This window comes from Podarcis vaucheri, assembly GCF_965113315.1.
Source record: "Podarcis vaucheri genome assembly, chromosome: 13".
NCBI lineage: Eukaryota > Metazoa > Chordata > Lepidosauria > Squamata > Lacertidae > Podarcis > Podarcis vaucheri.
In genome coordinates this window covers 18076308-18091914 of record NC_138751.1, presented here as the reverse complement: position 1 = coordinate 18091914, position 15607 = coordinate 18076308, and the positions used below count along the sequence as shown (strand labels likewise).

Below are 15607 nucleotides of genomic sequence, written 5' to 3'. Positions count from 1 at the left end.
TTTTTCCTAAACCAACCCAACCCAAAACTGATTGCAAACTTAGCTTGCTTATATATTCACTGGGCTAAGTCAAAAGGCAGGACTGGAAACAGGCAAGTTATGGCACAATGAGTGGATGGAGGGGTGTGCAGAGTTAATGGCAGAGTTGCTTTCTGGTGGGTGGAAGCCATGGTTATAGATACAAGCTACACAATGACCTGTGAATGATTCAGGGTTCCAAGCACTGGGTGTAGCTTGAGTGAAGTGGACTTCCTCTTCCTGCAGCCGGCAAGTTTCTATCAGAGAACTGCTGTAAAGTAGCTGTAAAGGATTTGTGAACCATAAGGTTGCAAGTTCATACCTCAAAATCCACCAGCCCCTCTGCGACTCAGATAGGCTAATAATATGTGGTCTGGCCTTATTAAAGGTAAAGGGACCCCTGACCATTTGGTCCAGTCACAGACGACTCTGGGGTTGCGGCACTCATCTTGCTTTACAGGTCGAGGGAGCCAGCATACAGCTTCTGAGTCATGGCCAGCATGACTAAGCTGCTTCTGGTGAACCAGAGCAGCACACGGAAATGCCGTTTACCTTCCCACTGGAGCAGTACCTCTTTATCTACTTGCACTTTGTGCCTTTCAACTGCTAGGTTGGCAGGAGCAGGGACCGAGCAATAGGAGCTCACCCCATAACGGGGATTCAAACTGCCAACCTTCTGATCTGCAAGCCCTGGGCTCTGTGGCTTAACCCACAGCACCACCTGCATCCCTTGTAACCTGACCTTATTAGGTTGCTGCAAATACTTAGGGTAGGAGTGGGTAACCTGGGGCCCTTCAAAGTGTTACCGGACTCCAGTTCCCATGAGCCCCAAGCTAGCAAGGCCACGTTTCAGGAATGGGAGCTGTAGTCCAACAATATCTGGAAGGCATGAGTTTGGGGCAAATGTCACTGTATTGTATCCTCTCTGTATTGCAAAGGAGTGGCTAAGGGGCAGAAGAAGAAGAAGAGTTTGGATTTGATATCCCGCCTTTCACTCCCTTTAAGGAGTCTCAAAGCGGCTAACATTCTCCTTTCCCTTCCTGCCCCACAACAAACACTCTGTGAGGTGAGTGGGGCTGAGAGACTTCAAAGAAGTGTGACTGGCCCAAGGTCACCCAGCCGCTGCATGTGGAGGAGCGGAGACGCGAACCTGGTTCCCCAGATTACGAGACTACCGCTCTTAACCACTACACCACACTGGCTCTCAAACAAACTTGAGAGAGGAACAAACTTGAGAGAGGAACCAACAGCTTGGTGCCCTTGATCTTGAGGCCTTATTTACATAGGCAACAGAATAAGGTAGCGGAATGGGTTGTACCACTTTGAATTACAGGTATGCGGAACGGAGGTTGTTAGAAAAAATATATATATTCCCACATGTAAACAGAATACAGCACTAGCAAGCAGGAATGGCTAGATGCTCTCCAGCTAGCTTGATTTGCAGGGACCTTTATGGATTTTAAACAAGCGGGGGAAGATATAAAAATACCACCCACCTGACGTAGCGTATGCGTTGGTTAAGCCCAGGCTACCACTTCAGTTTGGTTTCATAGGTAGGCCAAGGCTCTTCTCCTAACAGACAGCAAATGAGCATGGCTGAAGCATCTATATGGCAGCCGAGGAAGGCATCCTGCAACACTCCCGGGTTGAGAATGCTAGCCAGGCTGTCAATTATGGAGAGGGGAAAAGGTGTTGAAAGGGAATAGCCTTTCCTCTAATTGGGTCCAAAGGGACTTGCTGCCCACACCCAAGGCATCATCCCTTCCCTGAATGGTCACATAATACACGCTTGCAGGTTATTTCAAGCCTCTGCCCCTTTAAGGTGCCAGTATGAATTGCTCCCACATCACAGGGAGCATAATCATTCAGCCCCCAAGCCCACCTTGCGCCTTATCGTATGCAGAGGAACCTAATCTGCTAACAGAACCAGCCTGCAGCACAGACAGGGCCATAAATCACTCACGAGGCAATCCAGTGGCCCATTTTGCCTACAACAACCAGTTCTATTTGAACCCAAAGCACCCTCTCAAGGTCCCAAGAGATACTGGGAGGAAATAGCAAACCCTTGTAAGACTGCGAGCAAGCACACCCAATCTCAAGTCTTTTGTCTGTATACACTTCCAATGCACACTGGACAAAATTAAATCAGATTTTTCCGGGGTGTGTGTGTGTGTGTAGAGTGGGGTTGGAGTCTGGAAGGAGCTTGCCCACTCAGATCTCCGACACCTAGGGAGCCCCACATTTGTTACCCCCATCTTAGCCAGTCCTAAGAGTTATTGTTGGAAGTCATTGTTCTTCTGCCTAGGTATGACTTACTGGTGTGGGTGCAGGAGGAGGGTGAATTCATGTTCTCATATTTCTGTGGTTCTAATCCTAACTTACCTCGACATTTCCACCTTCAAAGCCCTCCGGCCTCTGATTTTGTACAAGGGGAGCTCAAAACAAAGGGGTGTGTCATCTCAGGAGAGGCTCAGTCTCGTAGGAATTCACTGCATAGGAAAATGATGGCCTAAGTCAGGGATGGAGACCCTGCCGCCCTCCAGATTTTCTAAGGTGCCATTTCCAGTCGCTCTGAGCCAGCACGGCCAGTAGTGAGAGATGTCAAGAGTTGTAGCAACAATCGCGGGGCAGGGCAGCACACAGGCTCCACATTCAAGGTTGAAATGATGAACATCGCCCTCATCTTCCTCCCGCCCGAGCCCAGCTCTGCCCTTCTCCCTCAAAAGCAAACCCAGGGGCCAAAGCCTTTGGGTGCCATAGAAGAATTTCCATTTATTTCATTTCATTAATAGGATTTTTCTGATGCATACCAGGGTAGGCTTGGGGGTCGGGGTGGGGAAGATAACGGAAGGGATGGGGTAGAGCCAAGAGGGGGAGGGTCATATACAGCCACTCTTCCCCACCCCAACCCCTTGACCAATGACACAATGATTCTGCAAATATACTGACTGGTGTCGGGAGGAAATTATCCCCTGGCATGATTGGGGGTTTTTTTGGGGGGGTGGCGGCAGCAGCAGGGAGATGTAGGATGTCCCACCCACTTTAGAAACACAATTGCAAGAGATTTGGGGTGGCAGAGGGTGGGGGAAGAATGAGGGATTTAGCAGATTGTCCTGGGTGCTAATGAGTAAGCGCCCCCACCCCCCGTAGCATAAAATAAGAATCGACAATCACTTACAGCAGCAACACATATACACATACACGCACGCACGCACACAAACACGCACACGCAGCCTCGGACCCTCCCTTTCCCCACAAGCTGTTGGCTCCCAAAGGGCCAGAATCAGCCCACCTACGCATCTCCCCCCCCCCCCCTTCAACAAGTCTTGAAGAACGATGGGGGCTTCTTCGCTGTGCTGCGCTGTCGGAACGGACGGAGGACTCCGCTGTTTTACAAGTCAAAGATGGCACGTCCTCTCTGGGGTCTCAAGTGGGTCAGCAGTGGGAGCAACACCCCCAACCCCGCAAAAAACCCTACACATGCACACAAAGGGGGAGGTTGCAGCAGGAAGGGGAGAAAAGTAGGTCACGTGTGGAGAGTGGACGGCTCAGACTGCATTTGATCACCCCCTGTGCGAAGAGTGCTGCAAAGTGGGGTTCACGGGTTGTGGGTGTGGCTGCGTGTCCTCTCCTCTCCCCACCCCGGCTCCCTTTTCAAGCAATGCACACTGTTGGCATAAGAGAGAGGGAGAGGGAGAATTTCCTCCTCCGCAGGGACGTTGTTGCTTTGTCCACACTCATCGTCCGAGTCCTCACCCTGGCCTGCTGCAGTCCAGAAATGGAGAAGGGCGGCTGGGCTTTACAGATCCCCTGCCGTTCCACATCTGGCAGGGGGCCTTTGGCTGTTTCTGGGCTTCCACAAAGCAGGCCAAGAGAGAGAGAGAGAGAGAGAGAGAGACTCAAATTCTGCAATAGTCCCCCCCCTCCCTCCCCGGACACGTTGCTGTTGGAAAACGTTTTCTTTTTTTAAGGTTCTCAAGAGTATCAATCCTCCGATGGCTTCCAGGTTCCTTCTTCACAGCAGGCTGTGTTGGCTGTTCCAAGTCCCCACCCCCGGAGGTGTGATGCGCCGATAGGGCTCCACGATCCTTGCAAAACGAAACAAAAACGGTGGCTCCCTTCGGCCCGGGAGTCTGCAGAGGGCAGGCGGCAAAGTGTAGCAGTGGCCTCGTCGCCCTGTGAGGAATGATGGTCCAGCCCCCCTTTCCAGATCCAGCTTTTGGTCTCTGACCGCAGATTAGTGGTATCCCGCCTGGCCCCGGAGACGGAAGAGACAAGTATTCCCAGTGTCTCAACCATTCCCAGGTGTAGTGAAGGGGGTTCACTGACGTCACCCCCTTAGTGGAAAAAGAAGAAGAGGCAGAGAAGGGCTGGTCCCAGCACAGGGGTGGGGCAGGAGGGGATGGAGATGTAACCAAACATCTGAAAGGGAAGTGGGGGAGTGCCTACCAAAATAAAATCATAATTTAAAAGGACAGTGTCCATCTGTCTCTCTCCCCCCCCCACACTACCCACAAGGAAACTTTGTTTGGAAGGGCCTGGGAGGCAGGTAGAGGCACATGGCCACTTCTCTTCCTCCATCCCTTCTGCAAAAGGGAAGAGAGAGAGAAAGAGAGAGAGAGACTTATGAAGGAAGGTGTGGGAGGGGTTGACCAAAATAGGATAATCCCCCCCTCACCTTTCAACATGGGAAGGGTTTCTGTGGCCAATACGGGAGAGGGCACAAAGAACAGCAACAACAACCACCTGCCTTTGGAGAAGACCCACGCACACACCCCTCAACGCCCCCCACAACTCTAGATCTGTTGTTGGTTCGTGGTTCCCACCCCTCAAATGTGACGCTGAAACCTCAACTTGAGTTAGAGAAGGGAGCTGCCCCTGCTGCCGACAGAGGACAGCAGAAATGGGGTCTCCCAGCTGCCCTGAAGAGCAGCGGGGGAGGGGGGAAGGAGGAGCTCTTCAATTAAGCCCCCAAACCAAAACCAAAAAGAGAAAAAATTAAGTCCACCCTACCCCCAACATGGGGGTGGAGGAGCTCGCAATAAGGACTTAAGTCTCTTCCCTTCCTTCTCTCTGCCCCCGCCTTCCCCGTTTTGTGGGTGGAAACTAAGGGCCCCCCCTTTGCAAACTGGGAATGTGGGGGGGATGACAAGGGGGTGTCATCCCCACAGGGCTAAAAGATCCCCCTGATTATAGCAAGAAGGGGTTGGTGCTGCCCATGGAGGCGGCTGAGGTGCTGCTGGGGACGACGCCAGTGGGCGGCAGGCTCTGAGGGGGCAGGCCCATGGCAGGGAGCCCCATAGTCGGGACAGCGCCCAAAGGCTGCACCCCCACCATGGGGGAAACGGAGGCCAAGGGCATCCCGGGGGCCATGGGGGAGACAGAGACCATAGGAGCTGCGGCAGGGAAGGCAGGGGGCGCCGGCTGAGACAAAGGGAGGACCGGACTGACGCGGAGCTGGTTGAGCGAAAGCGGGGCAGCAGCCGTCGCCTGGAAGGGGTTTGTAGTTGAGGCAGACGCGGCTGGGGCTGGGGCTGAACCTGCAGCGGATGATAGAGGAGAGAGAAGGGAGGAGGAGGAAGAAAAACAAGTTAAAAGGAGCCCCGAAGTCCTGGGCCAATGTCTCCCACCCTCAACTCTCAGGAGCCTTGGTTTCCTCTGCAGCCCCATAAAACATTATCAAGCTCTGCAGGATCAGGCCAGTAGCCCATCTAGTCCAGGATCCTGTTCCCACAGTGGCCTGAGATTCCCAGAAGCAACTGTGGCTAGCAGCCATTGATAGCCTTGTCTTCCATGAATTTATCCAGTCCTCTTTTAAAACCATGCCAGTTGACGACCATCACTGCCTTCTGTGGGAGCAAGTGACAGTGTTTAACTACGCGCTGAAGCACGGAGAAGTATGTCCTTCCAGCTCAAGGAAGGGCCTGGCTTAAAGCAAAGAGGACTTGTCTCATTTGCACCTTATAAACAAGGTCAGTAATACTGAACTGACCTGTGGCTCCTACATCCAAATCTACTGCATGAGCCTCCAAGGAGCCAGAAGTTGTGCTTCCCAACCTCCCCGCTCCAAGCTCAAACATCAGGCTGGGAGCAGGACAGGGCAGTATGGAGTAGTAGAGGAGGTTTGCGCATCTTTGTGAAGCAAGTTTCTAGGCCTCATGGCTGTGATGTTATGCATGAAGGTGCTGGGCAGAAGATTTCTGGTGGGTAAGGTGGGGTCTCTGCCTTGCATAAACCCTCATCGCAACAATGAGACTCAATGTGGCGACATTACACAAAATAAGCCGCACAAACCAACTTCACCTGCAAATTTCTCCCTGGTTTACCCTGGAAGAGATTTCTAAGCCAATCAAGAGGTTTGCTTTTAATCCTGCTTCAAAACAGCAAGCCCCATAAATAGGGGGCCAGACAAGAGAGTCCTGGCAAGAGCTTCCTGCCCAACTAGATTCATGCAGATATAAGAAGACGTGGTTCTTTCCCTCCCCGTTCTGACTTGTATGACTCAGCCAAACAGAACTAAGGAGATATCGTTCTCTCTGCCCTGCTTGAACCCCCAGAGTGCCCTGGCCCCAGAGCACTTACCAGGGGCTAAGAAGGGGTTGGAGGCCTTTGCAATGCTAGAGGCAGTAGAAGGCTTGCTGACCAGGGAGTCCAGGTCGACGAGGGCAGCGTTGGGGCCCAGAAATGACTCTGGGGTCTTCCGCGTTGGCTTGGAGATCTCGGGCAGCGACCCGCCCATGGAGGCCATGTCAAAAGTGTTGGGGCTGTCAGTGCCACTGCCGGGTCGGCAAATGGGCACCTCCCCGGCTAAGAGGGACAGCTCACCTAAAGAGAGAGGGAGAGAGAGAGAGATTGGTGGGGGCAGACAGGAAAGAGTGGCGAGAGAAGGGAATGGAAGATGCAGAAGAGCACAGATCAAACATGGAGGGAAAAGACAAAGGCCAACAGAGAGACACCCTTCGGTTTTTGCAACAGTCATAGGCACACGCTCCCAATTCGAATCATGCAAGGGTCAGACAAGCTCCAGGATAAAGAAGCCGGAAAGAGGGTGGGGGGGGGAGAAGGGGAGAAAGAATGAAAGAAAGAGACCCCTCTTCAAAGTACATGCAGGAACAAAACTGGTCCGTGGGGTGTCACTTCTGAGCTGAGTTTGGCTGACCCAGGAAAGGGCAGAGGGCAATGCCAGGAACCCGGGGGTCGAGAGTAAGGAAAGTGGCAGGCAAGAGACAGGGACATGCAGGGCGAAGTGGAGGTGCAGAGGTGAGAAGGCGGAGCCATGCAGGGAGCAGGGCTCACCTGTGCTACTCCCGGATTTGGGCAGTGCCGGGCGCAGGCTGTCGAAATCAGAGAACTCGTCCCCATCCCCGGGGCTGCCAAACTGCTCAAAGCCTCCGCCAGCTGGAGGGGAGGGACAAGGCAGAAGGGGGAAGGGGGTGGGCCAGCAGGGTTAACAGGAGAGCAAGGGCGGAAGGGACCCGTTCCCCGCAGACTCACACAATCCTGCGCTGGGGCTCCGCTCCCCGCATCTCGTTCGTGGGGATAAGGCACCCAGGAGCCCCAGTTCCCAGCCGGCCTGACCCAAGCCTCCCTCCGCCAGGCCAAGGGGGCTCAGGAGCCCTCGCTGTCCCTCACCTGCTGTGCCGTTCGTGCTGGGCTTGGAAGGGGAGCCACCCCAGGGATCAGAAAACGTGGATGCCGGAGCCCAAGGATCGGGCGCTGGTTTCCCTTGGGACGTGGGCGCTGGTCCAGATGACCATGGATCTGTGGGTGGTGCTGCCGTGGTCCCAGAGGAACCTCCACCTGGGGGAAACATCAAGCGGGTCAGACTTCATCAATGTCTGGGGAAACAGCCTGTCCGCTGTGCGTCAGGACGGACGTGTATGCGTTTGTGTTACACCTAGGAGTACCAGGTTGGCGCAGACAGAACGGTAATTTAGTTCTCTGTGGCCAGTGGGTGTCGTGCCTGAGATGGTAAGAAAGCTCTGCGACGAGAGATCCCTGCATCTTTGCGAGGTTTGAACACTCACAGGGAGCTGCTGCCTTATACCGAATCGAACCGCTGGTCTTTCTAGGCCAATGATGTCTGGCAGCAGGCCTCAGGTGGGAGTTGTGTTCCCATCGACTGATAGTTTTAGCTGGGGTGGGGTGGGGGTGGGTGGCCCAAGGAAGGAACCCGGGACCTTCTAAGCACAAAGCAAATGTTCTTACCATGGAGCCACAGCTCCTCTCTGGCAAATAAAATAACACCACCCATCAAACAGGGTCAAAGGATGAATTGCCTACTAGTAAAAAGAAGGAAGGGAAGGGAGAGTCTTGAAAGGAAAATTGCTGCAGAGCCGAAGCACAAGAGTTATTATTTAAATGTATATCCTGCCTGTCTTCCACCACACAGCAGAAGGGAGTAGACAGAGAGCTAGCTGTAGTGGTGATTCCCACCTTGGAAGGCAGAGAAACCCATAAATGCAACATAAAATGTATCTTTTTTCCTGGTAGGGGGCAGGAGAGAAATGAGTAAGTGAGGAAGGTCGCCTAAGCCCTTTCAGTTAACCTGATTTTAAGCAAAAGGCTTAAATGCTGAGTCACGTTTATCATATCCTGATCTGTTCCGTCACTTCTCGCTCTTACCTTCAGGTTTCCATGGGTCACTGCTTGCAGCCGGGGCACCTCCCCATGGGTCTGGGGGGGCTGCAGGAGGCGCCGCAGAGGCCCCCCACGGGTCTCCTGTAGGGGCTGCTCCGGTAGCAGATGGTCCCCATGGGTCAGTGGGAGCTGCGGATACAACTGGGGCAGAGCCACCCCAGGGGTCAGCGGGAGCAGGAGGGCCGCCCCAGGGGTCCGCAGTGGGAGGGGCGGTGAAGACCTCCGCAAGATCCATGAGGGATGACTGCATGTGGGGCAGGTGGGGAAGGAATGTGGGAGACAGGCAGAGTGGGGAATTAATCACGTCTCTATTGTCCCATTTGGAAAACAGCGACAACCCCCCCAACACCGCCACGCCCTCCGCTTTATAACACCCCAAGAGCAAGAATGGCATAGTGGTTAGAGTATCAGCCTCGTCTACCTCATAGATTACTATGGGTGGGTAAACACTGTACCCCCATTTTGAGCTCCTTGAAAGGAAAGGTGGGGTATATCTCTATCTCAAAAGAATAAATAGTGCAGGCCAGTGGTTAAGAGTGCCAGATTAGGCCCGGGGAGGTCAAGGTTCAAATCTCCACTCAGTCCCTGGGTGGTCCTGGACTAGTCTCTCTCTCTCTCAGCCTAGCTGAATTTACAGGGCTCATGAGAGGCAAAAAGGGGTAGGGAAATCTACGTACATGGGAGGAGAAAATGGACAACTGTCATATGGTTAGTACCCAGAGCACCTCCTTGGCAGGAAAAAATAAAAATAACAGTTTCAGATGGAAATTAAAGTGCTACCTTGCAGGATCGAACCAAGGCCTGAGTACCTGGCAATTCTGCCTCCAACAATGACCCCCTTACTATTCTCCCCTCCCCTCCCTGCCCCAGGTACCCATCCAGAGCCACCTGCCCGGACCCTGCCTGCTCCACCCTCACCTCCTCCTTGGCAGGCACTGTCTCCTTTTTGCTCTCCTCAATGGCCATCTGGAGTCGTAGGTCATCCCCACGCCGGATCCGCTCTTCCTGCAAGGGGATGGTGGGAGGGACAAGAGGGCATCAATAGCGATCGCGGGTCAGGGGCAAAGCATTCACTCACCTTCAGGAGAGACAGGCAGCGCGGAGGTTTCATGGCCCAGCCTTCGCCCAGCCTGCCGCCCGCCTGACACTTAGGGCCAAAGCCACCCTCCCTAGCTAGGAAGGGTTGTGCTGGCTGGGGCTGGTGGCTTTGGTGCAGGGCAACAGGCTGGGCGAGGGCCTGCTGGAGGCCGTGTGCCAGATGATGCTTCAAGCAGCCGCCACTACGATTCTGTCCAACTCAGGTGGCCAATCCGGAGAGCCAAGGGAGGTGCCAAGGGCTGCCTAGCTCCTCCCACCCCCACCTCTTCATGGGAGCCCTGATTCGCCCCCCCCCCCGCAACCCCCCTTGAAAATGCAGGTGCCCAAGTGAACAGCACCTCGTCTACATTTGCCTCCCTTCCAGGCATTCTGGCTCCAAGACCACCCGCCCCCAATGCTGAAGTGGCTTGGCCAGCCTTTCCGTTCTGGCGTTTCCCCTTAACTTCTCCCTTCCTCCACGCTGCTGGTTGAAGCTAGTAAGCTCCACTCGCAAAGGGAGAAAGCGGAAGTCTTCCTCTCTCCTTACCCTCAAGCTCTAACCAGGCCTTTGCCAACCTGGTGTTTTGAACTACAACTCCCATCTGCCCTGGCCGGCCCGGTTGGGGCTGATGGGAGTTGTAGTCTGAAACATCTCAGGGGGCCAGCTTGGCAAAGCTGCTCCAATCTGTTAACTACCACCTTCCTCATCCTTCGCTAAATATCCACCCACCCCAAAACTCCCTTACTCCAAGGGATGGCCTCCCCTTTCCAGCCAGCACTCCTGGCCCCCATTTCCTCATGGCTCAGGAAGCTCCTCCTCCTCCTGTCCATTGCCTCCGTTCCACAGAAGACGCACGCAACACCCGCTTCAGCAGGCGCCAGCGACCCATCGCCTCTCGAAGCAGCAGGACACGCGGACTGACCTGTCCTACCTTCCGGGCCTCCCTCGGAAGGGGAAAGGCACCTCGGGAAATCTTGACTCTACACAGCGGGACAATTAAAGAGGTCTAAAAGTGAAAAATGGAGACACGGCACCCCTGTTGCCATCGCTCTGCTTCGGGACGTGGAGAGAGAGAGAGAACGCTGAGTTAGTGGGGAAAGTGTGAGGCTGGGGCCTGCTCTGGGGCCGGGGGCGGAAAGTGGTTTAGTTGATTATTTCGAGAGGAGGAGCTGCTGCGGGTGGGGGGCAGGAGGTGTGCGTCTAACCTTGTCGTGTTCCTCTTTGCTCAAACTAAGGGCTAGCTGGAGCTGTAGGTCCTCGTCGGCCACTGCAGGGGGCTGGGGGGGGAGAAACACAACGTAAGAGGCATGGAATGGAACTCGACATAGCGGAGGGAGGGAGGGAGGGAGGGAGGGGCGGGAGGAAGGAAGGAAGGAGAAGGTGGGCAGACTGCAGGCACCTCCATTTCACACAACCCGATATCGCCACATTCTGCGGCAAACGCCCATTCGATGAGCGGTCTCCTTACCACCCGGATTCTCAGCTTTCTCCATCCATTGTGCTTCCCCTCTGCTCAGCTAAAGTATTCTTCATTGTGGATGGGGGAACTACCTTCCCTCCCAGGGACACTTGTGCTATTCGGGGAAGCCCTTGAACCACAGCCCCTTATGCACTCCAATTCCCCCGAGTTGCCTATGCAAGCTGCTTGAGGGGTGTGATCTAGGAGCGATTCAAGGAGGAGCAAGCTTCGCAAGTTTGTAAAGAGGCCAATCCCAGAATCTTTCTCTCCTGATCGCACTTTAACAAATCCCCGGCGAGACATAGAAATCACAGAGAGCTAATATGGTTTAGCAGCTACAGGGCGAAGCTTCAACGTGAGAACCTGGGTTCAAATCCCACAGAAGCCAGTCAGGGGTGCTGTCAGGGTAAAGGTGGCACCGGGGATCCCTGGAAGAGCAGGATACAGAGGTAACGATGAGCCCCGCTCTTCGCCCGCGCTAGGAGAGAGAAGCAGACATCCTCTATGGCAGGAAGAAAGGCACTTCCTTCTGGATTTACAAGTGGATAACCTGTGACTCCAGATGTTGGACTACAACTCCCATCAGCCCTGACCAGCAGCCATGCAGCCTGGGAGCTGATGGGAACTGGAGTCCAGCAACACATATAGAGGGTGGCAGGTTCAGTGCCCCTGTCACACAGGAAGCTGCCTCCTACAGACACAGACCACTGGTCTACCTAGCTGTGCATTTTCTACACTGACTGGCAGCATCTCTCCGGGGCTTCGGGCAGGAGTTTTGCCTCGTCCTACCTGGAGATGCCAGGGATTGAACCTGGAACCTTCTGCATGCAAAGGAGGCGCTCTGCCACTGAGCTTCAGCCCTTCATGCTGAAGGACATGCGACTCCCCAAACTATTTCAGACAGAAAGGGGGGGGGGAGGAAAGGAAGAGTCGTTTGTGCCAAGGCTGGACATCTCTGGTGTAGAAACAGGCACCTCCCACCACCCCTCAAAATAAATAAGTATATCTAGCTCAGTTCCCTGGATAGTAAAGTTAAATTGTCGTGGGTCTTTCTGTCTCTCCCCCCCCCTCCCTTTCGGCCTTCTGTTTTGCAAACAACAAGGGTAAAGTGGAAGGAAATGCGGCATGAAGCAGGAGGAGGGAAGTGGAAATAAGGTGGCAAAAATAAGGAGCCAAAATTAAACGGACAAGGGTTGGGATGGGGGAAGAAAACACAATCACCCCACTTGGGAGGAGCCACAGAAAAGGAAAGGAGGCGACAAAAAGAAAGCAGGACTTAGGGTCTGATTGGCCGTGGCGTGTGTTGAGTGGCAGGTCTGGGCACAGCCAATGGGAGCTGCACGCCTTATGTCCAACCTGGTGGCCCCTCCTCCAGAGGCTCTGGACTACAGTTCCCATCAGCCCCTGGAGGGTGACAGGTTGGGACAAAGGGCTGCCAGAATCACAGAAGTTCTGTGGGCAGGGAACTGGTGGGTGTCTGGATGGGAAACAGCTCCCTCCTCCATCCTCTCACTCAAAGGAAGAGCAGGCCCAAGTAGCATTAATCATAATTATTATACTGGATAGAGTGTGGGGCTAAAGAAAGAACCTCAAGCGCCAAGACTGACGGCTCAAGAGCAATTTGTGCTGTTCCGCTGAGAAAGACTGGCAGGCAAACCTGAACAAGGCGGAAGCCCACGCGATCCTGGGTGGCTGGAGGTGGGGGGGGGGCAGCGCTGCTAAGGAGACTGGTGCTGCGGGAGAGGTTAACACACAACAGAAAAAAGGTAGGCAAAACCTGCTGTCTTTGAGGGGGCAGGATCAATTCGTGTGGACCCTGTGCGACAGAGAACGGAAGCATTCCCGATCTCCCCCAGCCAGGAGGGAGAGCTCGTCACCGCAGGGGGGGCTCTGTGCGGAAATCTGGATGAAAAATCTCAATCAAAAAGCCATTTCCTGCCGGGGAACGTCGGTTCAAACACATCTGTGCCTCGCTTTTGTCTCTTCCCCCCATTCCTCTCAAACCACAAGTAGTACTGAGGAAAACAAACAAATGAATAAACAGACCCACAGCTACCCTGAAACCTTTTAACATTTCTACCCAGGATGCACTGCGGCGCAAGATGGCAGCTAGCAGACCGGCCCGCTACCCATCAGCCTCTGCTCCCAACGTGGGCCAGTGGAGCGCGTGGCCAGCAACTCTAGGGTTCCGCTCCCCCAGCGGGGACTGACTTCATTACCAAAATGCTTACGGAAAAGCTCAGCCGCCCACAAGGCTCTGCTAGCAGCGTCTGCCCAGAGGGGGTCACACACTAGAAACAAAGCTGGACAAGTCAATCTGTTCATTGAGTCAGCATAAATCTCATGTCCTCCCTTCCCCCACCTTCCTGGTCAGCAGTTATTGTTTTTTTTTAAAAAAAAAAACCAAACGAACAGGGGGCATATTTTTTAAATTGAGCAAGAGCTGGACGGTCCAGAAGAGCTGACATTGGCCGATAGCTGAATCAGCTCTGCCCACCAATTTACAACTCCACCAAAAAATATTCATTTACGGAGGAGGCATGAACTTCATGCCCTTCTGGGCCGAAATTTTAAGTATTTGATTGCGGGGGGGGGGGGGGAGGGGTTGCACAGTTTCAGCAGTCTGATTTGGTAAAACCAATTTATGCAACTACTACAAAAGTAACCATCTTTTAACTATTGGGGTGGCTGGTCAGGAGGGTCTGGGCCTGCTGGGCTGAAATGGATCTTTGCCCCAGGACTAATGGGATGTATTTCTTTGAATTCTATACATTTTACATGGTGCTCCAAATCTCCCTGCCGCTTTCTAATTAGTGAACCTTTTTTGGTGCAGGGTGGTAAGCCATGGTGAATCTTGCAACGTGTGTGTTTTAAGTTACCGGGATCCTCCTTTTGGACTTTGTTCACTCTCTCATAAGCCAAGGCAAAGGCAAAATCTTCTTTAGCCCTCTCACTGAGTGCATCATTTTATCTGAAGATTTTTTTTTTAAGGCTGCTGCTCAATAAAAATATTTTCAGGCCAGTATACATAGAAAAGACAAACATTAATACCAAGCAGAATAGATAACAAAACAATGAGGCTTCCTTTTTAATGGCCAATAAAAGCACTACTATGAGGCACTTGGTAGGTAAGCACCCCTGGTGTCAACACTGTCTATAAATGAGGCCATCCCTGAAAAGGCCCTGTCTCACTTTAAATCATGGCAGACCCCAGGAGAGGATCTCCAAAGGTGATCTTGGTAGATGGACTGGGGAACATTCAGGCTCCTAGGCCTCTGGCTTTCTGGACTGTCTTACAAGCTCCTCCCAGTATGGCCAGTAGTCAGGAACGATGGGAATATCTGAAGGGCCTCCAGTTGGCCTCAGTTGCCACTGAGGCTAAGAAAGAGGCGGCGAAAGAATCCTTTGCTTCTGTCTCAGCTTGGGAGAAAGCATACAAGGTGCAGAACAGTGTGGAGGGGAGCCTTTGGGATCATGCTATCTGGTGTGGAGGTCAAATCCACCTCCTGCCTCCTTATCATTATCCTGTGCAAATATAGTTAGTATCATCACTAAGTGTGTCAAAGAGAGGGGGGGAATAAAAACCTGAGATGATCCACTTCCTTTCCTCTCACGAGCACCACAGATTGGCTCTTCCCTCCCTTCAACATGATTACCATGTTTGTTCCCCAAATTGCAGGGCGGTGAGGGGGGCTGCAGAAATATCAATGGGTAAGTGTGAGAGAGGTCAACAGGCTTGCCCCTGTTATCCCCATTGGTAATCATGGTGGGAGCGGGGAGCTGAATAAGGCTCAATTTCTGAATACAAGGGACATGCTCAGGAAGGAGATTAGCAGGCCAGCATCTCCATGGACTGCCTGCTTCTGAGCCAGAACCAGCTGGATCTGAGGGAAAGGCTTTTCCTCTAGGAAAGTGCCAAATTAAAAGAGCTTGTAGCTCTGCTTTCCTAGTCAGCTTTTATTATTTGCCTGCAGGAGAAGCCTTGAGAACACAACAGTCGATCCCCTCATCTGGGGGAGCAGGGCGTACCCACATCTCTCTCCAAATGTCCACAACCCCCACCATCCCTTCCCTCCCTGCCCATCCAAAGAGTCGCCAGTGACAGATTTACCTTGGCGCTTACCTGCTCCGCTTCCTCTTTGCTCATGGCCAGCGCCAGCTGTAACTGCAGCTCCTCTTCCCCGCTGCTCTGGGGCCAAGCCTGCTCCGCTTCCACTGGGGCATTTGCCAAAGATGAGGAAGCTGAAGAAGCTGAGAAACAAGAGAGTGAGTGGGAAAGGAAAGGGTTAATACCACCAAGGTGGATAGCAGGCAGGAGGAAGAGAAAGTACTATGGGGAGGCAGCGTCATTGGAGAGAGCAAAAAGCAAACCATGGTGTAGTGGTTTTCTGAGGTTTTATTTAGAATAAAGC

The 15607-nt window shown here is 53.3% G+C and overlaps 1 protein-coding gene across 9 annotated transcripts in view; it reads right to left on the bottom strand.

Moving 5' to 3' along the window:
- Positions 1-2764: 2764 nt before the first annotated feature.
- Positions 2765-15607, bottom strand: part of EPN1 (epsin 1) — a 33797-nt gene continuing 20954 nt past the window's right edge. Inside the window, exons 4-13 of one of the 9 annotated variants that reach the window (XM_082195939.1) lie at positions 15307-15446; positions 14781-14888; positions 11985-12086; positions 10942-11013; positions 9577-9663; positions 8644-8902; positions 7651-7818; positions 7315-7416; positions 6601-6843; positions 2765-5558 (exon numbers count right to left, since the gene is read on the bottom strand). In XM_082195939.1, the coding sequence (XP_082052065.1) occupies positions 5209-5558; positions 6601-6843; positions 7315-7416; positions 7651-7818; positions 8644-8902; positions 9577-9663; positions 10942-11013; positions 11985-12086; positions 14781-14888; positions 15307-15446 (1631 nt within the window). In that variant the 3' untranslated portion in view covers positions 2765-5208. The remainder of the gene's footprint in view (positions 5559-6600; positions 6844-7314; positions 7417-7650; positions 7819-8643; positions 8903-9576; positions 9664-10941; positions 11014-11984; positions 12087-14780; positions 14889-15306; positions 15447-15607) is intronic. The other 8 variants (XM_082195940.1, XM_082195941.1, XM_082195942.1 and 5 more) reach the window with 8 other exon arrangements.